This window comes from Wickerhamiella sorbophila (genome assembly GCF_002251995.1).
Source record: "Wickerhamiella sorbophila strain DS02 chromosome Unknown contig2, whole genome shotgun sequence".
NCBI lineage: Eukaryota > Fungi > Ascomycota > Dipodascomycetes > Dipodascales > Trichomonascaceae > Wickerhamiella > Wickerhamiella sorbophila.
The window spans coordinates 747,501-772,866 of record NW_020194005.1 but is presented as its reverse complement, the minus strand read 5'-3'; the positions used below and the strand labels follow the sequence as shown (position 1 = coordinate 772,866).

Genomic DNA, 25,366 nt, shown 5'->3' with positions numbered 1-25,366 from the left:
TTTAATATGGTGCCGCTTACATGGCATTCAAGATACCGGGAAGAGGGCTGTTGCCAACGCTGACCATGGCGCTGACGCCAAACACTGCGGCAAATACAATGCCCAGAGTAGTCCATACAAGTAGATTGAACTGCCAGCTAACGTCACGCTTCGAGCAGTCGTTTCCGCCCCAGTAGTAGGTGTAATCATCCTTTTTTGTTGCCTTGCACGCGCACTTGAACCCGTTTGGAGTCTTTACGCACTCGCCGCGGCCCGAACAGCTGTTTGTGAGCTCTTCACACTGCTCTTGTGAACCGAAAAAGGTCGGAATAATCGACGGAGATGCAGACCGCGCCGCCTTGCGGCGACTGATGCGAGTGTAGTGGAGATCAGGGAGGGGCTCGCCTGCGGGAACGCCAATGACTAGAACCTTTGACTTGAGATCGGCAATCGCTCTGAGAGTGTCGGACGCGCCGTTACAAACAACAACAGGCCACTCGTCGTTGTCGATAGCAGATATTTCGCTGGCAGCAAGCTGGCGAGGTACGCTGCTCAATTCAGGACCTGACGACTCAATTGACAACAAAGGAGATCCAAAAACCTTTTCGGCAACATCAGCCTTGAAATCAGTAACAACCACAACCGCTGCGTTACGGTCGTCGAGCAAGACTGACGGAATAAACTGGGCCATCGCCAACGCTTCCAGAGACGCCTCCTCGACGCCAGCGCCAATGAAGTGCGATGCCAGGATTTGCGGTGCGTTGCTACTCTCCAGCACCAGGTTTGCAGGAGCTACCGACTCCGCATTCAGTACATAAACAGGCAAACCTGCCAAAGCCACCCCGACCAACGCCAGGTAACGAAGCATGACTAAGAGAGGAAGGCCGGCCCGCCCGGGTTATAGGAGAGATAAAAGCTACATTAAAAGTCATTAAAAGCGCTCGGCTAGGAAAATGGCGCCGCGGCAGCCATTCTTGATGGCCTCGGTTAAAAGCATATAAGGCACGGCCTTTTTGGCGTCGTTCTCAATGGCGGTTTCCAAGTGCTCGAGCTCGTCATCGCGGAATTCGGAGATCAGCTTGCGAAGTTGTACAAACTCCTCGGTCTCCGGGAACTCTTTGCTCAGACGGCGAAGCTGGTCATTGTAGTGGCCACCAATAACGGTCTCCACCGCCTCGGTGCAGGCCATGGCCGCCTCTTTTCCGAGCAGTGCAGTGCCCATTCCAAGCCCCAGCGCGGCAATTTTCCATACCGGCGTGAAGACTGAAGGCCTGATGCGGCCCTCGGTTTGAATAGTGTCGAATGTGTTATGGTGATGGATCTCCTGATCCCACATGTGACGAATCAATGGGGCTAACTTAGGCAAGGTCTGCTTGAACACGAAATGCTGGCCCATGTAAATGTAGTCTGCACCCAGCTCGCCAGCCTGGTCAACGCGAATCACCTTCTCAAGGTACTTGCGCTGGGCTGGCTTCAGACTCTTGTTATTGACGGCTTTGATTGATTGGCGGAGCATGACGAATCAAGTAATTATGGTAAACGTCTGCTAAGCTATATAGTGCGACGATTTTTGCGGGCGGGGCTTTCGTAGGAAACGGATTCCAGAGGCTCCCCGAAATCGTCCAAATCGTATTCATCATAAATAAAGTCGTTGCGTTTTTCAATCCGCGGAGGCTCAAGAACGAACTCGAACTCCATGTACACGATTTCTAGCTCGGCCCCGTCATGGATATACTCAAACGGAGTGATTACGGCGTGTGAAGAGCTCATTTTTTCTTATCTTTAGACTTTTCGATTTCCCTTCTAGTACCCTTAAGGAGCTCCAAGTGCCCGACACGAGAAGACAATAGCTTTTCTGTAGCTGAAGTGAGCGCTGCTGAGTGTTTCTTGGCAATCTGTGCGTCCTTGCGTGCTGCTTGGCGTTTGGGCTTGAAGGATTTGGCTCCTTTCTTCAATTGCTGCTGCGACTTTGTCTTTTTACCGGTGCCCGTAGAAACTTTCAATTTTCCCTGGGGCATTTTCTGAAGCTGAGTAAGTTTTGATCCAAGTTTTTTCAAGGGGGGGGGCAGCGGGAAACCCCCGGTCAAAAACCGTTTGGGGTACTAACAAAGCTAATGTAGCACACTACACTCTATCTATTCAACTTTAGAAGCCCGCTCATGCGCAATTTCACCGTTTTTGCCTTGATGCGTCAGCTCCAAAAAAAACATATTGAAAAATTTCGTGGAGCCAGGGTTACTCATCTACAACTCATTTTTTGTACGGGTCCAACCAAATGCTGGTAAAGTGCGGTTCTGTGGCCAATTCCCCGTTCAGGGTGAACGCCTACATCAACAGCATGAACAAGACTCTCAATTCGTCTGCAGTGGTTGCGCTGCGCAGTGTCTTTGTGCACTACATCCAGCCCACAGCCACCTCGAAACTTTGTGAATCAACCGACCGATTACAGCTGGTAGACAGCATTCTGTCCTACGGCAACGTGGTTCCGGCTGACGACTCTTTGGGCCAGGCGCTTGTTGCGGCCGTATCTAATCCCGACTCGGCCTCGCTGCCGGACTCTTGCTACGTCGTTTACGTTGTACCGCGCCCGGGAACGATCTCGCCTTGGTCGAGCAAAGCAACAAACATCTTCGAGAACTGTAATTTCGGCGACGATATCGAGCGTGTCGAGCGTGGTGTTGCATTCCTTCTCAAGGTCCGCAAGGGCTTTCCCTTTGACGATTATTTGAATCAGGCTTCCTTCCTCGACACTCTTCATGATCGCATGACCCAGTCCGTGTTCTTGCACAAAGTTGACGGTAAGCTGCTTTTCCAACATGGGAAGCCCAAGCCTTTGGTTTCAATGCCCCGTTCTGGTATCGCTGAAGCCAACAAGCAGCTGGGCCTCGCCCTGGACAACGCAGAAATCGACTACTTGAACCAGGCCTTCCCCCATCGTGATCCCACCGATGTCGAACTCTTCATGTTTGCTCAGGTCAACTCAGAACACTGTCGCCATAAGATTTTCAACGCCGACTGGAAGATCGATGGTGAGGCAAAGCAAAAGTCCCTGTTCCGCATGATTCGTGACACAAATGATGCCAATCCTCAACATACCATCAGTGCATACAGCGATAACGCTGCTGTTATCGAGGGCACTTCGGCATACTTTTATGCCCCTGATCCCAAGACCAAAAGCTATACTTTAACCAAGGAACAGGTGCCATACCTCGCAAAGGTCGAGACCCATAACCACCCCACCGCCGTCTCACCTTTCCCCGGTGCAGCTACTGGTTCTGGTGGTGAAATTCGTGACGAGTGTGCCGTCGGTCGAGGCTCTCGTCCCAAGGCTGGGTTGACTGGTTTTGCTACCAGCGATTTGTTGATTCCAGAGTTCTCACAGCCATGGGAAGCTGATGTCGGCAAGCCTAACCATATTTCCGGTGCGCTCGATATCATGCTTGAAGCTCCTCTTGGCGGTGCTGCATTCAATAATGAGTTTGGTCGCCCTGCACTCACCGGTTACTTCCGTACCCTTAGCACTACGGTCGCTGGCACCGGTAAAGAGGCCGTTGTTCGTGGTTACCATAAGCCTATTATGTTGGCCGGTGGTGTTGGTACCGTTCGTCCTCAGTTCGCCTTGAAGGATCATCGCATTGCCCCCGGTGCTTCTCTCATTGTTTTGGGTGGCCCAGCAATGCTCATCGGTCTGGGAGGTGGTGCGGCCTCTAGTGTCAACTCCGGTGACTCTTCGGCTGACCTGGACTTTGCGTCGGTTCAGCGAGATAATCCTGAAATGCAGCGCCGTGCCCAGCAGGTTATCGACGCCTGTATTGCCATGGGTGACAAGAACCCTATTGTGTTTATTCACGATGTGGGTGCCGGTGGTCTCTCCAACGCTTTCACGGAGCTCATTCACGACAACAACGTGGGTGGTGTTTTCGACATTCGCAAGGTTCCTTGCGTCGATTCGAGCATGTCACCAATGGAAATCTGGTGCTGCGAAGCTCAGGAGCGTTTCGTCCTTGCCGTTAATGCTTCTGACATGCCGGTGTTTGAAGCCATCTGTGCCCGTGAACGTGCTATTTATGGCGTCGTGGGTGAGGCCACTGCCAAGGAGCACTTGTTGGTTACTGATAGCTTGCTCGGTGGCTCCCCTGTCGATCTTGATCTTTCTGTTCTTTTCGGCAAGCCCCCCAAGATGTCTCGGACCTCCTCGTCGAAGCGCCCCAAGATTGACGCTGTTTCGATTCCTAAAGGTCCTACGGTGTTTTCAGAGGCTCTCGATCGTGTTCTGTCTTTGCCCTCTGTTGCCTCAAAATCTTTCTTGATCACTATTGGTGACCGTTCTATTACTGGTTTGGTTGCTCGTGATCAATTCGTTGGCCCTTGGCAGGTTCCTGTTGCCGATGTTGCTGTCACCTTGGCTTCCTACGGTGAGGGAGTTCATGGTGGTGAGGCTTTCGCCGTGGGCGAGCGCCCCTCGATCGCTATTTCAAATCCTGCGGCTTCTGCTCGGGTAGCTGTTGCTGAGGCTTTACTGAACCTATTTGCTGCTGACGTCCGCTCTCTTGATGAAGTACGTCTGAGTGCTAACTGGATGGCCTCTCCCAATTTTGATGATGATGGCGCAGATCTCTATGAGGCTGTCAAGGCTCTCAGCGAATTCTGCATTCCTTTGGGTGTCTCCGTACCTGTGGGTAAAGATTCCATGTCTATGTCTATGAAATGGGACAAGAAACAAGTCACAGCACCTATTTCGGTCGTTGTTTCCTCGTTTGCGGCTGTTAGCGATGTCCGCCGTACTTGGACTCCGCAGTTGGCTCGTGACTCTTCAGCCAAGATTGTGCATGTATCTCTTGGGCCTAGTGGGCATCTTGGTGCCTCTTCCCTTGCTCAGGTTTACAAGCAGGTTGGCTCTGATGTTCCTGATGTCGATAATAAGGTCCTCGGTGGCTTGCTAAAGGCCATCATTGAACTGCACGCCTTGGATATCGTTCTCGCTTACCACGACGTGAGCGACGGTGGTATCATTACCTCTTTGGTTGAAATGGCATTCGCTGGTCGGACTGGTTTGCAAATTGTTGCTCCAGGTGCAGCAATCGAGCTGTTTGGAGAAGAGCCTGGTGCTCTGTTCCAAGTCCGCGATGTTGAAGGGTTTGCCAAGGTTCTTGCCAAGCACGGTGTCGCTGGTCGCGAGATTGCCACTGTTGACTTGAGCTCTGAACAACTAATTACTGTTGTCGAAAACGGTTCTGTTGTTTTGCGCTCGACTCGTGCAAAGCTCCAGAATACCTGGTCTCAGGTCAGTTATCACATGCAACGTCTCCGTGACAACCCTCAATGTGCTGATCAGGAGCTTGCAAATATTAGCGATGACGCCGATCCTGGTTTGCTTTACAAGCTTATCTTCGATCTCCCTGAAAGTCTTGTTGACTCTGAGGGCCCTAAACCCCGGGTTGCAATTTTGCGTGAACAGGGTGTCAACGGTCACGTTGAAATGTCATATGCTTTCCGCCAGGCCGGATTTGATGCAGTTGATGTCCACATGTCAGATTTGCACGGCAAGCGATTCGACCTTAAAGATTTTGTTGGGTTCGCTGCCTGCGGTGGTTTTAGTTATGGTGACGTACTGGGTGCTGGTAATGGCTGGGCTTCTAATGTCCTTTACAACCCCGACCTCCTTGAGATGTTTACTGAATTCTTTGCACGTGAAGACACATTTGCCCTTGGTGTATGCAATGGATGCCAATTTTTGTCTCGTCTGAAATCAATCATCCCTGGATGCGAGAACTGGCCCGCATTTGTCCGCAACCAGTCCGAACAGTTTGAAGCTCGTACCGCCATGGTTGAAATCGTAGGTGATGATAGCGATGAGTCCCCTTGCATAATGCTAAACGGCATGCGGGGCTCCAGACTTCCCGTTGCAGTCGCCCACGGTGAAGGCCGTGTGGAGTTTGCCAATGCTGCTCAGCAACAAGCGTTCTTACAACAAAATCTTGTTGTTCTAAGATACGTGGACAATTATGGTAAGCCTACTGAGCGCTATCCTTTCAATCCTAACGGTTCCATCCAAGGTATCACTGGTATTCGTAGCCCTAATGGCCGCGTGGTTGCCCTGATGCCCCATCCTGAACGTACTACCATCGGTGACGTTGGCTCATACCCATCAGGCTTTGCTGTTGGTCCTTGGCTGCGTATGTTCCGCAATGCTCGTGACTGGGCTAGTAACTAGAATATGAATATAATATAAAAAATGTCGATTCCCCTAGCTTTTTTTGTCTGACTAACCATGGATTTTATGGCTCTGGCGGTCGAGCAGGCCAAACAGGCTTTGGCAGACAACGAAGTGCCGGTTGGGGCTGTTTTTGTTCATAATAATAAGGTTATAGGCCGGGGTCGAAATGATACAAATCGGAGCCTGAACGGTACACGGCATGCGGAGTTCATGGGGATTGACGAGATCCTGCAGTCGCACCCTCCAGAGATTTTGAAAGAAACTACATTGTATGTGACAGTAGAGCCATGTATAATGTGTGCATCTGCTTTGAGGCAACTAGAAATCAAAGTTGTTTATTTCGGTGCCGCGAATGATCGTTTTGGTGGCTGCGGATCAGTACTTTCAGCTAATAAAGATCCGGGACCCTTCAGGCCTTATCCTGCTTATCCTGGTTTTTACAGAGAAGAAGCAATCATGCTGTTGCGAAATTTTTACGTTCAGGAGAACCCCAAGGCGCCGGTGCCCAAAGTAAAGAAGCAGCGAGTGCTAAAAGACAATATCGCGGAACTCGACTACACCAAGTATGTTACCAAAGACGAGTTTGTAAGAATATACGGGCAAGACAAACTTGATCTGTTCAAGAGTATTTAAAAAGGTATATAAAGTAGGATTGCGGACATGTTAATCTATTTAGAGCTTAGACTTGGAGTCGGTAGGAAGCTCGATGGCAGCAGCGGAGATGGCAGTGGTGCCGCGCTCCAAGACCTTGGTCACAAAGATGACCTTAGAGCCCTCCTTCCAGGCATTAACCTGCAAAGTCTCACCGGGGAAGACGTGGCCAGAGAAACGGACCTTGATGTTCTTAAAGACGCCATACTTCTCGACCAAAAGACGGCCAGAAACACCAAGAGTGGCCAGACCGTGCAAGATAGGACGGTCAAAGCCACCGACGGCAGCAAACTCGGGGTCAATGTGAAGAGGGTTGAAATCACCAGATAGACGGTAGATGGCAGCCAAGTCCTCGGGGGTCTTGTACTCGACAACGTAGTCGGGCTGGCGGGAAGGAGGCTTGTTGGCGGCAGTAACCGCGCCGTGGTCATCAGCCTGCTTCTTACCACCGAAGCCACCAGATCCACGCAAGAAAGTGGACATAACGTTGTAGAATAGGGGCTCGCCGGTCTCTTTGTCCTTGGTGGTGTACTCAACCATGGCAACAGCAGCCTTCTCCTTGTCAACGAGGTCCAGCAGCTTGCCCTCGGTGACAAGAGTTGCCTCGTTGGGGATAGGCCACTTCTTGATCTCCAAGAACTGCTCACCGTGCAACAGCTTCATGGGATTGAAGTTTTGAACGACCTCCTCGTAAGGGAAGTGAGCGAAGAACATGGGAATGACACCAAAAGTGGGCACAGGGCCAAAGTTCTCATTGTTCTCAAAAGTGTACTTGAGGTCCTTAGCAGAGGCACCAACACCCAAGTTGTAAAGAGAAATAGTCTTCTCGTCGTATGTGTACTCACCGGTGGAGGTGATCTCACTGCCGGAGCCCTCTTCGCTACGAGACTGGGCAGCCTCAGCAGCCATCTGGAAGATGTACATGTTGGACTCAGCAGCAGTCTCGGGGTGGGTGGCACGGCCATCATCGAAGTTGGTGATCGCGGCCCAGTTGTCGCGAATCTGCTCGACAGTCACACCGTCCTTGCCAGGAGCAATGGCGACACCACCGGTGCGTTGCCAGCGGGTCTGGGCGACCCAACCGGCGCCAGACTCGAAGCACAAACCGCTACCAGGAGCCTGCTCGCTACAAAGCAAAACGGTAATAGGGGCGATGTACTGGGGCTTGAGGGCCTCAAGCATTTCCTCAGTGAAGACACCGGAGGTCATACCAGTGCCAGCGGTGGGGGCAATAGCGTTGACGTAGATGTTGTACTTGGCACCCTCAATGGCAGCAGACTTGGTGAAACCAAGAATACCAGCCTTGGCAGTAGCGTAGTTAGCCTGACCAAAGTTACCGTAGATGCCAGAAGTGGAGGTGGTGTTGACCACACGGCCGTACTTCTGCTTGAGGAAATAAGGCCAAGCCGCTCTGGTGACAGAGAAGGTACCAAACAGGTGGACCTGCTGAATGACCTGCCAAAGCTCGTCGGTCATGTTCACCATAGACTTGTCGCGGATAATACCAGCGTTGTTGACAACAACGTGGACAGCACCGAAGTTGTCAATGGCAGTCTTAACAACGGCAGCACCGTCGGTGACGTTGTTCTTGTCGGCAACAGCCTGGCCACCGGCCTTCTTGATGAGCTCAACGGTCTCCTCAGGGTTACCTAAATCGTTGCAGACAACCTTGGCACCAAGCTTGGCGAAAGTCAAGGCGTACTGCTGGCCAATACCAGCACCGGCGCCGGTGACAATGACGACCTGATCCTTGAAGCTGACTTCGGGGCCCTGTTGAGAGGGCTTGAGGTCAGCATTGCGCTCGACAACGGACATGAGGTCCTTGGAACCAGTGGGGTGGTCGCAGTTTTCATCAAAGTTCTGGACCTCGTCAATACGGGCAAGCAATGCAGAAGGAGTGAAGGTCTCATCAGCCTTGAACTCAGCACCGTTAGAGCGCTCCCAGCGGACCTTGGTGACGACACCGGCAGCAGTCTCGTAAATACCGTTGGACTCGGTAACTGACTCGTGGACGAGGTAGCCAACAACGGGTACAATGTACTCGGGGGCCAACATGGCGAGAACGTCAGGGGGCAAGATGGTCTCGGTCATACGAGAGGCAGCAAGGGGCACAATGACATTGGCAGTGATGTTGTACTTGGCGCCCTCCTTGGCCAAGGTCTCAGTGAAACCAACCAAACCCAGCTTTGCGGCTGAGTAGTTGGTCTGACCAAAGTTGCCGTAAAGACCAGCAGCAGAAGCGGTGTTAATAACACGGCCAAACTTCTGCTTGCGGAAATAGGGCCAAGCAGCCTTGGTAACCTTGTAGGAACCGAAAACGTGAACCTGCTGAATGAGGTTCCAGTCCTGGTCGGACATGTTCTTGAGAGACTTGTCGCGCAAGATACCAGCATTGTTGATGACAATGTGGACGGTACCGAAAGCCTTGATGGCAGTCTCGACGATCTTGTCACCATTCTCAACCGAATCGTAATTGGCAACGGCCTTACCGCCGAGAGCCTCAATCTCCTTGACGACGCCGTCGGCAACGCGAGCATTGCCATCGCCGCCTTGGAGGGAGCCACCAAGGTCGTTAACGACAACGGAGGCACCGCGGGCACCAAAGAACAAAGCATAGGCCTTGCCGAGACCGCCGCCCGCGCCGGTCACAACAACAACCTTTCCATCATAACGAAGTTTATCACTCATAGTTGTGGGTAGAAAGAAAAGGTGGGGTTCGGCAAGGGACCCCACAATAGTATTATAGTGCAATGGGTTAGGGCGTGTCTTCCCCGGACCCAGTGACGCAAGCCATGTGCCGAGGTCTGCTGCAGTGGGGGTGTTGCATTCGGTTGGACAGAGGAAATCCACCGAACGTGACGCAATGGTTTGACTAATTGACTTAGTTGTATACCAATACCGATATCCGTTCAGAATCACAGATATCTTGGCCTAATCTCTTGTGGCTATGGGACTTTTCGGTTGCAATCACGTGGAGCTTTTTGCCCTTCGGGTTGGGGTACGTTATGGTGGAAAATTCACCCGGTCGCCGCTAACGGTTATATCTGAACTACATTTGGAACGATTGGTTAAAGTTTGGCAGGTTTGGCGAATTTCTGGGCGATAATGCGACGCTGAATTTTGCCAGTAGCAGTTTTGGGCATAATATCGGTGAAAAAGATGCGTGTGGGCACCTTGAAGCTCGACACTTTTTCGCCAACGTAGGACTGGAGCTCTTTTTCGGTCGCCTTTTTGCCGTTCTTGAACACTACAACTGCATTGACCTGTTCGCCATACTTTTCGTCGGGTGCTCCGAACGCAACTGCCTCAGCCACCGCAGGATGGCTCAGAAGAACACCGTCGAGCTCAATGGGCGAAATCTTCTCACCGCCACGATTAATGAGCTCTTTAATACGCCCGGTGATGATCAAGAGCCCATCTTCGTCGAATTTACCCTGATCGCCAGTCCGGAACCAGCCATTGGTGAATGACTCGGCGTTGGCTTTGGGGTTGTTGAGATAACCGGGGGTAACGTTTGCGCCCTTGACTGAAATCTCGCCCTCTTTGCCTTGAGCCAGCACATTGCCCTTATCGTCGAGAATGGCAATCTCTGTTCCGTGTCCAACTCCCACCGTGCCGGGCTTGCGCAGGTCGGGCGGGTAGCTATTAGAGGTCATTTGGTGGCAGGCCTCAGTCATGGCATAGGCCTCAAGTACTGGAGCTTTGAAAGTGGTTTCTAGCTCATGGAAAGTAGACGGTGCCAAAGATGAAGAGCAGCTACGGATAAACCGGATGTTGGGGAGAGGAGAGGGCACCGGTGTGCGAAGCAAGATCTGGTGAATGGTAGGAACAGCCGTGTACCAGGTGGCATTGTAACGAACAAAATCTTTCCAGAAAACACCAGCAGAAAACTTGGGTGCAATGATCACCCGGCTACCAGCCCCCAATGGCGCTAAAAAGCCTGCCAGAAGGCCATGAACATGGAACAGGGGCATCACAAGATAGCTGGCGTCGTTGTCGGTCAAAAAGTAAGTACCAATAATGTTATGCACTGTAGCAATCATATTACGGTGCAATAATGGAACTGCCTTAGGTCTACCTGTCGTACCACTGGTGTGGAGCACAAAGGCGGTTTGCTCGGGTTTGGCCGGAGGCAGCCGAGAGCGACCCGAACCAATTTTCAAAGCCGCAGGCTCCATGACGGTAAGAATAACGCGTTTGCCATTCCATTCAACCTCGGCAATCGCGGCATTGAACTTACGAGCTGCTTCAACCGCCGGGTATTTGCTCTTGAGGCTGCCACTGGGGACCAGAACCAACTTGGACTTGATGTCTTCAATGTAGAATTCAAACTCACTCTGACGGTAGGCCGGATTGAGAGGAGCAGCAATCAGACCTGCGTTGGTAATTGCGAGAAATGTCGCTGCAAACTCCAACGTGTTTGGCAGCGAAACCGAGACTGGGTCTTGCGGCTGCAGCCCGAGGTCTGCTAGTTGCTGCTCAACGTCCTGGATCACCGTTCTGAATTCATCAAAGCTCAGTTCGGGGCCATCAGGAACAGCTACAGCTTGATTGCGACCTGGAATTTGTGCCAGCAGCTCCTGCAGTGTTGTGGGCATTTGGGTGAGGAGAATAGTACATCACAATGAATCACCGGCTCCAAGGCCGTTGAACTCATCACGTGATACTCTTCCCGGACGCGGATTGCTTTAGTCATCAGGCGATTCCTAAGCGTCCTGCTCGATCAACCTTCCGCCCTGGTAGTCCGCAATTGAGTCCGATGTTTCACGAAGCATTTTGGACACATGACTACACGAGTGGTGTGAACGTGCTGTTCGAGAAATTGAAGCAGGGTATTGAAGAAAACGCACAGGTTCTTGCGTTCATATCGGGCTGGATGCGGATCGAGAGCCGCCTGGCATCGGACTTGGGTCAATTGGCACGCCACGCTGCACCCAGCTCGCATCGAGGGTTCTCGCGTGACGACGGTGCGGTTTTGAAACAAACCTTCACTAGCTACCTGGCTGAGACAGAGACAACTGCCATTCTGCATAGCAGGGTGGCCGAAAACCTTGAGAACAAGGTGCACAACCCTCTGGAAAAATGGTGTCAAGGTCACGCAAAACGGGTCGTTGACTGTGAAAACCGGCTCAAGGCGAAGCTTGCAGAGTATACACGTTTGCTGCAGCACGTTTTGAAACAGCGCCAGGTTTACTATGCAAGAAGCCGCCAGCAAGAAGATGCCGTTGATGTAAAGTTCGAGCCGGTAGCTTCAACCATAAGAATATTCCGTGAAAACTTTATGCATCCACAGACTCCGATGCTTGACAGTGAGGCTGAGGCTTTCGAAATCGCCGGACTTCAGTACACCAGAAGTCAGCTTGCCAAGCTCATGCAAAAACTGCTGAAGGACGTGACCATGCAGGAGTACAAGGTGCCGTTGTTTGGTCCCTACGAGCATGTTTCCAGTGGTGCTAACATTGCTGCAAGTACACGGCGGCACCTGAAAAACGACAGCATCGCTTATTCTGAAAAGTTTGGTCAAGCACTAGTCGACCAGGGCTTTTTAAAACCAGTTGCACAAATATCAAACAAGTTTGAAAGCTCGCATACTTGCTATTACCAATGGCAAGACAATGCTTTCAGTCTAGGTGTTGTAGCCCAAGTTACTGAATTGCCAACCGATCCTCCTGAGCCTTCCGTCGAAAAGGCACCAAGTGAAGGAAGCGAGAAGGGAGCTCAAACTCCAGATATGATCACCGAGGGCGAAGAATACTTTCAACAGGTTCTTGAGCTTGATATTTATCGTTGTGAAATGGAAGTGGAGATAGCAGGGGTTTACGAATACATGGAGCGCTGTGAAACGGATAGAATCAGCGCTATACGTCATGCTCTCGGAGATTTTGCGTTATTTTCCCAACGCCCTGATGATCATCGCGAAATTTTGAGGCGACTGATGAATTCTAAGGCCCTCGTCGACCCCGCACAAGACGTTGCAGAGCTAGCGGCTCAATACCGAACGGGCCCTCTCGTGCCTACCGTTACAGTTTATCAGGGTTATAATGGCGCTTATTGCCAAACTTTTGGCGTAGAGATCAAACATTCTGGATTTTTGGTGCCGTTGCTGCTGGATTATTTGGCCGAACTGGACGTACCGCTGACGGCCTGGACAGAACCCTACAAACTAGAGGATGTTTACAAGCTGCGTGGCCAAATTAACACGGGGAAACCTTTCAAATTGGAATCGCTAAAGCACTTTTCAGTAGAGGTGGTGGTGGGGGTCTTCAGAGAGTTTTTACTGGAATTGCCTGAATCGATTCTCCCCTTCACTATCTACGATACTGTGAAAGCTCTCTACGAAAATGATGTCACTGATCAGCACCTTGTATCGGCATTACTACACGTATCTAAGCCGTCCTTGGAAGCCCTCAAACACATCACCAAATACATGACTGAACAATACCCAGAAGACCTCGAGAAATTGGCCAAGGCGCTCGCACTATACCTGTTCCGACCCCGAGCTATTTCTGCCATCTGCCTTCATGATAAGCACCCTCAACTTTTGATTCTAGAGCTTCTTAATCGTGGGGATGATATTTTTGAATCGGTTGAAGATAAAGCCAAGGTTTCAGTCCGAAATAAAAAGAGCGCGCCCGTCGCTGCACACCCTTCTTCTCCGGCCGCTTCCCGCTTATCTCCGCCTCGTTTTTCTACGCCCAAGCGTGATGTTCAACCCAATCTTATACCACTGTCTCTGACCCCTGAAAGGCCTGCCAATGATCGACCGCGATCCCGCGGATTCAACATCACGAAGGGCCTGGGTATCCAAGGTCCAAACGCAAACCCAAATTAATATATACATGCATTCTATGCTAATTTATTCTCCAACAATTTCCCTAAACAGCCTCGAACACGGAACTTTGGCTTCCATACGGGCACACAGCAAAAAGACCCCGCTAAGCTTGCGATGCAGACCGTAGGTTTCTTCTGGTGGGGGAGTCAATCGCTCTCTGAGCATGACCCCTATGTTATCCCGTACTCTATCAGAAACAGTTTGTTGCTTGAAATCGTATTCGCCTTCCGCACAGAATGGTTCGGCAAGAACCATGATGGAGTCAACATGTGCACTTTTCATGGCGGCAGATTCATTGCCGGTCAAGTAGCCAAGTTTGTAAGAGAAGTCTTCAACTCCTTGGCGGTCACCTTTAACAGCGGCACGCAAACAGCCAATATAGTTTGTTATGAAGGTGTCACCATAACTTCTAGTTGCGCCAAAATCTAGTAAGTTGAGCTTCTTATCGGGGGCAGAGTACAAAAAATTGGCCCAGTTGGGATCAGTCTGCATACATTTGAACTTGGCAATTTCAAGCAAGCATAACCGCATGATATTGGTGGCGATCCAGTTGGCCTCCTCTTGACTCCATTTCTGCTTCGATACTTCGACGCCGGGCATAAACTCCATAGTAAGAACCTGACTCGTAGAAGCTTCATCATAAACTTTCGGAACACCAAAGACCTCGTCGTCTTTTAGAAATTCTCCAAATTTCTTGGCCCCGTCTCCCTCACGTGTATAATCGCATTCCCACGCCAATTCAGTGCGAGCGTTTGCAATAGTTTTGTCGAGAAACATGCCCTCGGGAAGCATTCTTGAACCTAAAAGTAGTAAAGAAATCGTGTTCAAGTCTGAATCGATACTGTTGGCAACCCCAGGGTATTGAACTTTTACGGCGACCAGTTCCCCAGATTTCAATACAGCCCGGTGAACTTGACCAATGGATGCAGCGGCAAATGGCTTTTCGTCGAATTCCTTGTACATGTTGCGCCAATCGCCACCCAAGCTGCTTTGCATGACTTTTTCCAGCTGTCGTTTGGGCATATAATTAGCTCTGCTCTGTAAACGCGCCAGCACCTGATGAATGGCGGGTGGAATCACTTTTTCGTCCTGAAAAGAAATGAGTTGACCAATTTTAAGAGCAGCGCCCCGCATCTGGCTCAATTTGCGTACCATTCGCTCTAAATTGGCTTCGGAAAGCAGCATAGATCCCGATCCCCCAGAACCCGTCGCTCGTCTCAGACCCTCTCCTAAAGCACCAAAACCGAGAGAGCCGACCAATGACCCGTAGTGGTAGATTCGCGAAATCTGGCTTTCTGGTACGTGTGAGCTGGTCATTTCATCTTTCTTGTGCGAAAAAAACCGCCTAGCACCGCCAAACACTCTCCTTTGACGATTGAACATTTTTCTGACAAATCGCCAAAGTTGATTTTTTATTTTTTTCACTTGGATTGGAAAGCTCGCATTTAAGACAAATGGAGCCAGAAAACAAACGGGTTAAAATCAATAACGACAGTCCGCAGAGTAGTATGGTAATTGATGTGGATTTCGCGGCGTTGGCTGGCCCATTGAATCAGCACGAGTCAACGGCCAGCCAAGCTAACGAGGTCGAGGACGGTCCTACTAACGTTTTCACAGGTTTGTCGCATACCGACCGTTACCGAGAGATTCTTAAGGTCCGTCGTGAGCTTCCTGTGCATAGCCAGCGTGATGAATTTCTTAAAATGTACCATTCAAGCCAGATCATGGTGTTTGTCGGTGAGACTGGTTCTGGTAAAACTACCCAGATCCCGCAGTTTGTGGCCTTCGATGAGCTTCCTCAGCTCACTGGGCGGCAAATTGCTTGTACTCAGCCCCGTCGTGTTGCCGCAATGTCTGTTGCACAGCGTGTTTCGGAGGAAATGGACGTCGAGCTAGGTGCTCAGGTGGGTTATACGATTCGTTTTGACGATACTACCAGTGATAAGACCTTTTTACGCTATATGACTGATGGTATGTTGCTTAGGGAGGCAATGACAGATCCCGAATTGAGTCGCTATGGTTGTATTATCCTTGATGAAGCCCATGAACGTACTTTGGCCACAGATATCCTCATGGGTCTCTTGAAAATTATGTGTCAACGTCGCCCCGACCTCAAGGTTATTATTATGTCTGCTACCTTGGACGCTGAAAAATTCCAGAAATACTTTGGTGGTGCCCCCTTGCTTGCAGTTCCGGGTCGTACCCATCCCGTCGAAATTTACTACACCCCAGAATACCAAGACGATTACCTGGTTTCGGCGGTAAGGACTGCCCTTCAGATCCATTCATCGGAACCTGCAGGCGATATCCTGTTATTTTTGACTGGTGAAGAAGAAATTGAAGATGCTTGTCGCCGGTTGTCCCTCGAAAACGACCAAATGATCCGCGAACAGGGCGCCGGTCCTTTAGCTATTTATCCCCTCTACGGGTCACTGCCTCCTCATCAACAACAAAAGATTTTCCAGCCTGCTCCTCCCCCGTTCAAAGAGGGTGGCCGCCCTGGACGCAAAATTATTGTTGGTACCAACATCGCTGAGACGTCACTTACCATCGACGGTATTGTCTATGTGATTGATCCTGGATTCAGTAAGCAGAAGGTTTACAATCCTCGTATTCGTGTGGAATCTTTGCTTGTGTCCCCTATTTCGAAGGCCTCTGCTCAACAGCGGGCTGGTCGTGCAGGCCGTACGCGTCCGGGTAAGTGTTTCCGTCTCTACACTCAACAAGCCTACAAGACCGAACTTGTTGAGCAAAGTTATCCGGAGATTTTGAGATGCAATCTTTCCAATACTATTCTCGAATTGAAAAAGCTTGGTATTGATGATTTAGTTCATTTTGATTTCATTGATCCTCCCGCTCCCGAAACCATGATGCGGGCTCTTGAGGAATTGAACTACCTAGGGTGCATTGATGACGACGGGCACTTGACAGAACTTGGTCGCATGTGTTCAATATTCCCCCTGGATCCAGTGTTAGCAGTAACTCTGGTTGCAAGCTCCGAGCACAAATGCTCGAACGAGATCCTATCCATTGTGGCTATGTTGAGTGTGCCGAACGTGTTTGTGCGTCCCCACAATGCGCGGCGCGAAGCAGACGATATGAAAATGTCTTTTGCCCACCCCAGCGGAGATCATTTGACCCTGCTGAAAGTCTACGAAGACTTCGAGTCCATTATGCAGGGCGGTGACAATGCGTCAAAGTGGTGCAGAGACAGCTTCCTGAACTACCGATCGTTGACAAGCGCACGCTCAGTGAGACAACAGCTCAAAGGCATCATGGAACGTTGCAAACTGCCCATAATTAGCACTCCGCCTGACCATAAGCGTCATGAAGACCGTATCAAAAAGGCGCTAGTCCGGGGATTTTTCATGCAGGTTGCCAAAAGGCAGGGCAATCGCAAGGGCTACCTAACGGTCAAAGACAACCAAGAGGTTTTGCTGCATCCCAGCACCGTACTTGGCAAAGATAATGTGTTTGTTTTGTACAACGAATTTGTGTTGACCACCCAAAATTATATCAGAACCGTGACCTCTGTGAAACCGGAATGGCTGTTGGAGCTTGCCCCCAAGTACTATGACCTCAAGCAGTTTGCCAAGGGATCTGCAGATATCAGAATGGCACTAGAGCAAGCCGCTCGCAAAAAGAAAATCAAAAACTAATCGGGTCCAACTACCTTAAACTACCTCATTGAATCGCTTGCAGGCTTCAAAAACATCGCAGCCCTCCAGTAGCAATCATACCGTCTCAAGGAGGGGATGACACACTCACAGCAATTGGGCAAGGCAACTTGCTAGAAAAGCTGCGTGCTAGTCTAGGTCTAGCCCAAAATAACCCAATTAAATCGCAGAATTCCTGGTTAGGATTCAAGATATAGCAGCCATTCGGGTCCTGGTGGAAGTGTTAGTCTCTTTATCTGAAACGCTAGTTAGATTTACTTATAACAAACGGTCTCCCGGCATGCGTCAACAGAAAAGTACCGCAGATCGCGCGCAGCCACGTAATGTAATTCACTCTGCATGAAGCAGGATTACCAATATAAAGCTCGAGGTTACCATCCCAAGATATAGCAACCGTTTGGTAACCTACCTGACATCGCAAAGAATTGAATAAAAAAATGTCTGCTCTCGCTGATATCGGATTGATTGGTTTGGCCGTTATGGGCCAGAACCTTATTATGAACATCGCTGACCATGGTTACGATGTGGTCGCCTACAACCGTACTACCGCCAAGGTTGACCATTTCCTCGCGAACGAGGCCAAGGGCTACAAGAACATCCACGGTGCTCACTCCATCAAGGAGCTCGCCGACAAGCTCAAGAAGCCCCGCCGTGTTATCATGTTGGTCAAGGCCGGTGATGCTGTCGACAACTTCATCAACCAGTTGCTCGAGCACTTTGAGCCTGGTGACATCATCATCGACGGTGGTAACTCCAATTACGTCGACTCTAACCGTCGTTACGAAGAGCTCAAGCAGAAGGGTTTGCTCTTCGTAGGCTCCGGTGTCTCCGGTGGTGAGGAGGGTGCCCGCTACGGTCCCTCCCTTATGCCTGGTGGTGATGAGCGTGCCTGGCCTCACATCAAGGGCATCTTCCAGGATATTGCTGCTAAGGCTGACACCGGTGAGCCCTGCTGCGACTGGGTCGGCCCCGCTGGTTCTGGCCACTTTGTCAAGATGGTCCACAACGGTATTGAGTACGGTGACATGCAGATCATTTGCGAGGCTTATGATCTCATGCGTCGGGTCCTCGATATGTCCGACAGCGAGATGTCTGACGTTTTTGCCAAGTGGAACAAGGGTGTTTTGGACTCTTTCCTTATCGAAATCACTCGCGACGTGCTCAAGTACAATGACGCTGACGGCAAGCCCATGGTTGAGAAGATCATGGACCGTGCTGGTCAGAAGGGTACCGGTAAGTGGACTGCCATGAACGCTTTGGACATTGGTATCCCCCTCACTCTCATTGGTGAGGCTGTCTTTGCCCGCTGCCTTTCCTCCATGAAGGAAGAGCGTGTCGCTGCTTCCAAGGTTCTCAGGGGCCCCTCTGGCGCCAACGTTAAGGTTCACAAGGAGAAATTCCTCAGTGCCCTCGAAAGCGCTTTGTACGCCTCTAAGATCATCTCTTACGTCCAGGGCTTCCAGCTCTTCAACGAGGCTGCCCGTGAGTTCAACTGGGAGCTCAACAACGCCGGCATTGCTCTTATGTGGCGTGGTGGTTGCATCATCCGCTCCGTCTTCCTGAAGAACATCACTAACGCTTTCCGTCAGAACCCCAAGCTGGACTCTTTGCTGTTCGACCAGTTCTTCATTGATGCTATCCACAAGGCTGATCAAGGCTGGCGCGAGACTAACGTCACCGCTTTCCAGGCTGGTGTCCCTATCCCCTGCTTCTCCTCTGCCCTTAGTTGGTACGATGGATACCGCTCTGCCAAGGTTCCCGCTAACCTGATCCAGGCCCAGCGTGACTACTTCGGTGCTCACACCTTCCGTGTCTTGCCCGAGTATGCTAGCGATACTTTGCCTGAAGGTAAGGATATCCACATCAACTGGACCGGTAAGGGTGGTAACGTTTCGTCTTCTACCTACAACGCTTAAGCTTTTAGTTTTTTGCTATTCCCGTTTCTAGTTAAACAACCTCCGATGAAAACCGCGATGCGTCCATTGTAAGAATGCAATTGATCACGTCGTCCAATGTTACTGCGCTGCTTTCACCACCCACCAATACGCTTTCGTTTTTTCGTTTCGTAATTGCTCCCTTGTGTGCTTTGACAATTTGTTCAACCACCTTGGGCCCGCCTTTTACATCTGGAAGTAAGCGAAAGGTCAGCCCCGAAAATAGCCCCTTGTTGTTTGCTCGCAGATCTGCAGATCTCTGAAGTGCTTCCTGGAGCGATTCGCTTTCGATAGCATACTGTTTGGGGTCCGCAGGGTGGCCTGCATTGAAACTGGCTTCAAGCCAATCCGGGGTAACGCATGATTCTACCTCGGCAAGACTTGACAAGAACTTGGCAGTTCTCAAAATACGCGGGGCTACAAGAACACTAGCCGGTGGATTTTCCGTCAAATGAAGATTAGCTTTGGCGCATTTCTGTCTCGTCGGTGGGGTATCGAGACCAGTCACCATGATTCGCAGCATCGGTTCCGGTGAGGCGCATTTTTTCGCTCGTTTCACCTGCTTTTCTATAATCTCGCTCCGTTGCGGCTCTGGTGGCGTAGAGTTCAGATCAGTTAAATTAGGGCTATCGTTCGATGGTAGATCAGGGAGTGCCTTGTAGCGTTTTTGCTTTTGGAACTGGTTTTCTTTTAGCACACTTTCATGAAGACCTTCGTTTGCTTTGGTACGAGCAGCCCGTGACGGTAACGGAAATCTTTCTGGTTCATGTTTGTCCGAGTAGAACTGCCGTAGAACTTGCGGAACCAAGTGAGTGCTGCCTATGAGAGTGGTCATGTCCAATCTCGTAGGCAGATGAGTATAACGTGGTAATGTTTCAGGTTGTAGTTGCCACATAGCATATGTTTCTTCAAGCCATAAATGGTTCATGATTTTAATCCCCCAAGACTTTGCCGCTTCGTATTTTGGACCGCCGGCATACGCTGCAATCAAATGGGTGGTCGTGTTTTGTATTAAGCTGCCAGTGTACTTCGCTCCAAGTGAATTGGTAAGTGTTTGTAAATACGTTCTGGAATCACCAGTGTAATTGGTGATTGCAACAGTAACGTGAACCATATCGGGGAGCCCACCTCGAACCTCAGGGTAGTGCAAAAGCCATTTCAGAGGTGTATCCCATTGTTTCTGTATGATCATCCAATAGAGCCATGTCAGGTTTCCAACAACTAGTTTATGGTTGCTGGCGTATTTATAGCCCTCTCCTTCCCGCCATTTGCCCAAGTATACTCCCGCATCCTCAAGGTTTTGAGTGATAACACCGCTGTTCGTCTCGATCAAAAAAATAATTGTCTTGAGAAGCCGTTCACTCAAGTCCAGGTCCTCGTTTAAATAGAATACACGCCCCTCAAACAATGAAGAGCCTAGATCGTGACGAACAGATGACTGAACAGCGAGCCGAGGAGTCTGGTCCATCGAATATGTACCGGCTAGATCGGATTCGGCTGAATCATGGTGTCCTTTTGGCTTGTTTGTTAATAAATAAGGATCCTCATTAAGTTTGCAGCGTAACTTGATGCAATCGTCAACCCATTCAGGGCTCACGACTTTGATGTCGAAACCACAGGCGAGGGCTGTTTCACATATGTCGGTTTTTATGTCTGTAGCAATGACATGTGTCGTATACCTGTTGAGTTCCTTGTTACAATCGCCTCCTACAGCGCGTACACCAGCGCTAATCGCATCTGTATCACCTTTTGAGAGCCCTGAGCAGCATATTTGAACCTTGGAGAGGAAGTTTCGAGGATCCGGAGAGTAGGGGCGCATTGGTACTTTTTTGCCTACTTTTATTGATTCTTTGATCCAATCTGGAGTAACTGTTGGAACCATCAAGTTTTGAAGCTCATGGAAGTGTGGAAAATCAACATTGTCCGCGACCATTACGAGTTGTGGAGTATTATCGCTTTCCAGTCTGTCCTTCCAAGATATGATCGTTCCGCCATACTCAGAAATCTCCTTTTCTAGTTCCTCTATCTCTGTTTCTGGTATACCTGCCTCTTCGACGACTATAAATTTACGATCAGAAAAAAGATACATCGTGTGAAGTCGCGTAATCACTACGCGTCTTAGCTAAGAGACATAACCTGGTTCAGTTCAAGACCCAGATGAAACATATAAAGACGTAAGCCAATATTACGGGAATAACTAGGCTCTGCCTAAACTGACTGATTGTATGCCGTGTAAAAGAATGGGTACAATACACAAGCTGGGCATCCAAATTAGAGAGCAGTAGTTGAAAATATATGTGAAAGAGTAAAGAGTACAGCATGGAGTTAGTAGTTGCTGCAGTAAGATTAAAGACAGCTAGGAAAGGCAGCTGAAGGCCAAGCTACGTATGTTTACGATCAAGACATTTCGACAGAGGTTACAACCAGCTACACTCGTCAGCTGCGAAGCTGTAAAGTGGGGATTAGGATAATCAAGTTGAAAGCCATAGAAAACCAAATTGGGCAAAAAGACTGGGTTACGAAGCGCTATGAACTTTGAAACATATAATAGCAAATAATATCTTTAAATCACATGCATATTTCACCAAAACAGAGAAAACTCCAAGAGTTCGAGTCAAAATGATTATTGGGCTGAGTCGATCGGCTGCGGCCATATCCAGATGAAAGCAAGACTTCCCGTCCGATCAGTCCTATTGAACCATCTGAGAGCCTTACCAAGTATTACAGTGGGAGACCATGTGAGAACAGAAGGTGCTGCAGTTTACTTTTCTAAATTTTTTCTCTTTTTTATTTCCATTTTATTTTATTTTTAATGGAGGTCACAGTGAAGTAGCGACCTGATGTCATGGCCGTGTGAATTAGTGGAAGATCATCTTTACTGAGCATTCACACGGCGAGAGCATGCTTTCGGTCCTGGCCGTGTGAGTCAGTGGGAGACCACTACTAAGCAATTTACACGACGGGGACCATTTTTCAGTCCTGGCCGTGTGAGTTAGTGGGAGACCACCTCTACTAACTGTCACACATGGCGAGAGTGTGCTTTTAGCCCAAAAGCAATTGGTCAAGATATAGCAGTTTATTACTTTAAAAAGTTGTTCGAGAACTCCATTTCAGCATCTCTGGCCAAAGCATGCTGTCGCCGTGAGTTAGTGGGACGACCACCTCTACCAAGCAGGTTCACACGACGAGGACCATTTTTCAGTCCTGGCCGTGTGAGCTAGTGGGAGACCACTTCTACCAAGCACTTCACACGAAGGGGACCATTTTCCGGTCCTGGCCGTGTGAGCCAGTGGGAGACCACCTCTGCTAAGCAACTGACCCGGCCACAGCATGAAAAATCCATAAGACTCGGTACAAATTATTTAGCGCTATAAATACCGATTACAAAAGTCTGACTTCAATAAAGCCAAAATGACCTTCATGAAAAGAAAACAAAAGCTTGAAAAAGCAAAAGATGAAATCGGAAACGGTTAGTCTGGTTTCTTTTCAAACGCAGCCGAGTTTGGTTGTGAAAAGAGTTGATTCGTTTAACGACGAAATCTCAAGCACATCCTTACAAAGGTGTTTACCTAAACGGTCTTTACAAGCACTGCGCTATGTAAAGCACTGATGGGTTCTGTGGATTACTAGCCGATGGCAAGAATTTACAGGGAAACACTCGGGGGCATGCTGCTACAGATAGCCGACTTTAGTCGTGATTTGTAGACAGAAACCTCCTCTCAAGTTATTGATGCTAAGCTCTGCTTAGCGGACTATAACTGAGGAACTCAAAAAGGCAATTGGATGCAGTTGATGTGTCGACAGTGTAACAACTGCCAATGCAAAGACTGGGTGGAAACACGAACTTTGAAAAACTATGTTTCTTCGGAAACTAGACAGTCTCTTGACTGTTGAAGATAGTTATCTGGTTGATCCTGCCAGTAGTCATATGCTTGTCTCAAAGATTAAGCCATGCATGTCTAAGTATAAGCAATCTATACAGTGAAACTGCGAATGGCTCATTAAATCAGTTATCGTTTATTTGATAGTGCATTACTACATGGATAACCGTGGTAATTCTAGAGCTAATACATGCGTAAAATCCCGTCTGGGATGTATTTATTAGATAAAAAACCAATGTCTTCGGACTTTTTGGTGATTCATGATAACTTCTCGAAGCGCATTGCCTTTGTGCTGGCGCTGGTTCATTCAAATTTCTGCCCTATCAACTGTCGATGGTAGGATAGAGGCCTACCATGGTATCAACGGGTAACGGGGAATTAGGGTTCGATTCCGGAGAGGGAGCCTGAGAAACGGCTACCACATCCAAGGAAGGCAGCAGGCGCGCAAATTACCCAATCCTGACACGGGGAGGTAGTGACAATAAATAACGATACAGGGCCTTTGGTCTTGTAATTGGAATGAGAACAATTTAAACCACTTATCGAGGAACAATTGGAGGGCAAGTCTGGTGCCAGCAGCCGCGGTAATTCCAGCTCCAATAGCGTATATTAAAGTTGTTGCAGTTAAAAAGCTCGTAGTTGAAACTTGGGATTGGAAGTCTGGTCCACCTCACGGTGCGTACTGGAACTTTTGATTCTTTTTGCCTGGACGTCTGTTGCGTTTAACCGCGTGGCAGAAAGGTCAGGCCATTTACTGTGAGAAAATTAGAGTGTTCAAAGCAGGCGTTTCGCTCGAATATATTAGCATGGAATAATAGAATAGGACGTATGGTTCTATTTTGTTGGTTTCTAGGACCGTCGTAATGATTAATAGGGACAGTCGGGGGCATCAGTATTCAATAGTCAGAGGTGAAATTCTTGGATTTATTGAAGACTAACTATTGCGAAAGCATTTGCCAAGGATGTTTTCATTAATCAAGAACGAAAGTTAGGGGATCGAAGACGATTAGATACCGTCGTAGTCTTAACCGTAAACTATGCCGACTAGGGATCGGACGGGTAGTTATTTTAGCTCGTTCGGCACCTCGTGAGAAATCAAAGTTTTTAGGTTCTGGGGGGAGTATGGTCGCAAGGCTGAAACTTAAAGGAATTGACGGAAGGGCACCACCAGGAGTGGAGCCTGCGGCTTAATTTGACTCAACACGGGGAAACTCACCAGGTCCAGACACAATAAGGATTGACAGATTGAGAGCTCTTTCTTGATTTTGTGGGTGGTGGTGCATGGCCGTTCTTAGTTGGTGGAGTGATTTGTCTGCTTAATTGCGATAACGAACGAGACCTTGACCTACTAAATAGCTGGGTCAACAATTTGTTGAGTATCAGCTTCTTAGAGGGACTATCGGAGACAATTCGATGGAAGTTCGAGGCAATAACAGGTCTGTGATGCCCTTAGACGTTCTGGGCCGCACGCGCGCTACACTGACGCAGCCAGCGAGTACATAACCTTGTCCGAGAGGATTGGGTAATCTTGTTAAACTGCGTCGTGCTGGGGATAGAGCTTTGCAATTTTTGCTCTTGAACGAGGAATTCCTAGTAAGCGCAAGTCATCAGCTTGCGTTGATTACGTCCCTGCCCTTTGTACACACCGCCCGTCGTTACTACCGATTGAATGGCTTAGTGAGGCCTCCGGATGCGAATTCACTTGTGGGCAACCGCAACGAAGTCGCAGAAGCTGGACAAACTTGGTCATTTAGAGGAAGTACAAGTCGTAACAAGGTTTCCGTAGGTGAACCTGCGGAAGGATCATTATTGAGATTCATATTACACCTGTGAAACAACTAAATTGCTTGGCCGAAAGGCCAATGTAACAAAAACTATTTTACCTATTATATCTGAAAAACGAAATCAAAAGTTTCAACAACGGATCTCTTGGTTCTCGCATCGATGAAGAACGCAGCAAAGCGCGATAGTTAGTGTGAATTGCAGACGTGAATCATTGAGTTTTTGAACGCACATTGCACCTTCTGGTATTCCGGGAGGTATACTTGTGCGAGCGTCATTTCATCTTCATAAAGCGATTTATGTGTTGGGGCTGTAGCCAGCCTTGAAAAAGATGATAGAGTACATGTTAGACACAATGTGCTTTTCTATATTTTTGACCTCGTATCAAGCAAGATTACCCGCTGAACTTAAGC

General features: G+C 49.2%; 12 protein-coding genes across 12 annotated transcripts; 5 read left to right on the top strand and 7 right to left on the bottom strand.

Annotated features, from left to right (window-relative positions):
* Window positions 1–16: 16 nt before the first annotated feature.
* On the bottom strand, window positions 17–847 carry B9G98_03710 (hypothetical protein; the record flags this gene model as incomplete). The annotated part of the gene is made up of 1 exon (XM_024810267.1): window positions 17–847. One exon carries the CDS (start codon window positions 845–847, stop codon window positions 17–19), a length of 831 nt encoding a protein of 276 aa, XP_024666035.1.
* A 63-nt stretch (window positions 848–910) lies between these two features.
* On the bottom strand, window positions 911–1,495 carry B9G98_03709 (5-demethoxyubiquinone hydroxylase, mitochondrial; the record flags this gene model as incomplete). The annotated part of the gene is made up of 1 exon (XM_024810266.1): window positions 911–1,495. One exon carries the CDS (start codon window positions 1,493–1,495, stop codon window positions 911–913), a length of 585 nt encoding a protein of 194 aa, XP_024666034.1.
* A 250-nt stretch (window positions 1,496–1,745) lies between these two features.
* On the bottom strand, window positions 1,746–1,997 carry B9G98_03708 (hypothetical protein; the record flags this gene model as incomplete). Its single annotated transcript, XM_024810265.1, has 1 exon — window positions 1,746–1,997. One exon carries the CDS (start codon window positions 1,995–1,997, stop codon window positions 1,746–1,748), a length of 252 nt encoding a protein of 83 aa, XP_024666033.1.
* Window positions 1,998–2,254: 257 nt separating this feature from the next.
* On the top strand, window positions 2,255–6,193 carry B9G98_03707 (Phosphoribosylformylglycinamidine synthase; the record flags this gene model as incomplete). Its single annotated transcript, XM_024810264.1, has 1 exon — window positions 2,255–6,193. The coding sequence occupies one exon, from the start codon at window positions 2,255–2,257 to the stop codon at window positions 6,191–6,193; it is 3,939 nt and encodes a 1,312-aa protein (XP_024666032.1).
* Window positions 6,194–6,250: 57 nt separating this feature from the next.
* Window positions 6,251–6,829, top strand: B9G98_03706 (tRNA-specific adenosine deaminase subunit tad2; the record flags this gene model as incomplete). The annotated part of the gene is made up of 1 exon (XM_024810263.1): window positions 6,251–6,829. The coding sequence occupies one exon, from the start codon at window positions 6,251–6,253 to the stop codon at window positions 6,827–6,829; it is 579 nt and encodes a 192-aa protein (XP_024666031.1).
* Window positions 6,830–6,868: 39 nt separating this feature from the next.
* Window positions 6,869–9,535, bottom strand: B9G98_03705 (Peroxisomal hydratase-dehydrogenase-epimerase; the record flags this gene model as incomplete). The annotated part of the gene is made up of 1 exon (XM_024810262.1): window positions 6,869–9,535. The coding sequence occupies one exon, from the start codon at window positions 9,533–9,535 to the stop codon at window positions 6,869–6,871; it is 2,667 nt and encodes an 888-aa protein (XP_024666030.1).
* Window positions 9,536–9,915: 380 nt separating this feature from the next.
* B9G98_03704 (Putative peroxisomal-coenzyme A synthetase) lies at window positions 9,916–11,445 on the bottom strand (the record flags this gene model as incomplete). Its single annotated transcript, XM_024810261.1, has 1 exon — window positions 9,916–11,445. One exon carries the CDS (start codon window positions 11,443–11,445, stop codon window positions 9,916–9,918), a length of 1,530 nt encoding a protein of 509 aa, XP_024666029.1.
* Window positions 11,446–11,606: 161 nt separating this feature from the next.
* On the top strand, window positions 11,607–13,679 carry B9G98_03703 (Rho-GTPase-activating protein 8; the record flags this gene model as incomplete). The annotated part of the gene is made up of 1 exon (XM_024810260.1): window positions 11,607–13,679. The coding sequence occupies one exon, from the start codon at window positions 11,607–11,609 to the stop codon at window positions 13,677–13,679; it is 2,073 nt and encodes a 690-aa protein (XP_024666028.1).
* Window positions 13,680–13,681: 2 nt separating this feature from the next.
* On the bottom strand, window positions 13,682–15,062 carry B9G98_03702 (Atypical kinase COQ8, mitochondrial; the record flags this gene model as incomplete). The annotated part of the gene is made up of 1 exon (XM_024810259.1): window positions 13,682–15,062. The coding sequence occupies one exon, from the start codon at window positions 15,060–15,062 to the stop codon at window positions 13,704–13,706; it is 1,359 nt and encodes a 452-aa protein (XP_024666027.1). The 3' UTR covers window positions 13,682–13,703.
* Window positions 15,063–15,133: 71 nt separating this feature from the next.
* B9G98_03701 (Pre-mRNA-splicing factor ATP-dependent RNA helicase PRP43) lies at window positions 15,134–17,338 on the top strand (the record flags this gene model as incomplete). The annotated part of the gene is made up of 1 exon (XM_024810258.1): window positions 15,134–17,338. The coding sequence occupies one exon, from the start codon at window positions 15,134–15,136 to the stop codon at window positions 17,336–17,338; it is 2,205 nt and encodes a 734-aa protein (XP_024666026.1).
* A 455-nt stretch (window positions 17,339–17,793) lies between these two features.
* On the top strand, window positions 17,794–19,272 carry B9G98_03700 (6-phosphogluconate dehydrogenase, decarboxylating 2; the record flags this gene model as incomplete). Its single annotated transcript, XM_024810257.1, has 1 exon — window positions 17,794–19,272. One exon carries the CDS (start codon window positions 17,794–17,796, stop codon window positions 19,270–19,272), a length of 1,479 nt encoding a protein of 492 aa, XP_024666025.1.
* A 31-nt stretch (window positions 19,273–19,303) lies between these two features.
* B9G98_03699 (BRCT-containing protein 1) lies at window positions 19,304–21,379 on the bottom strand (the record flags this gene model as incomplete). The annotated part of the gene is made up of 1 exon (XM_024810256.1): window positions 19,304–21,379. The coding sequence occupies one exon, from the start codon at window positions 21,377–21,379 to the stop codon at window positions 19,304–19,306; it is 2,076 nt and encodes a 691-aa protein (XP_024666024.1).
* Window positions 21,380–25,366: the final 3,987 nt, after the last annotated feature.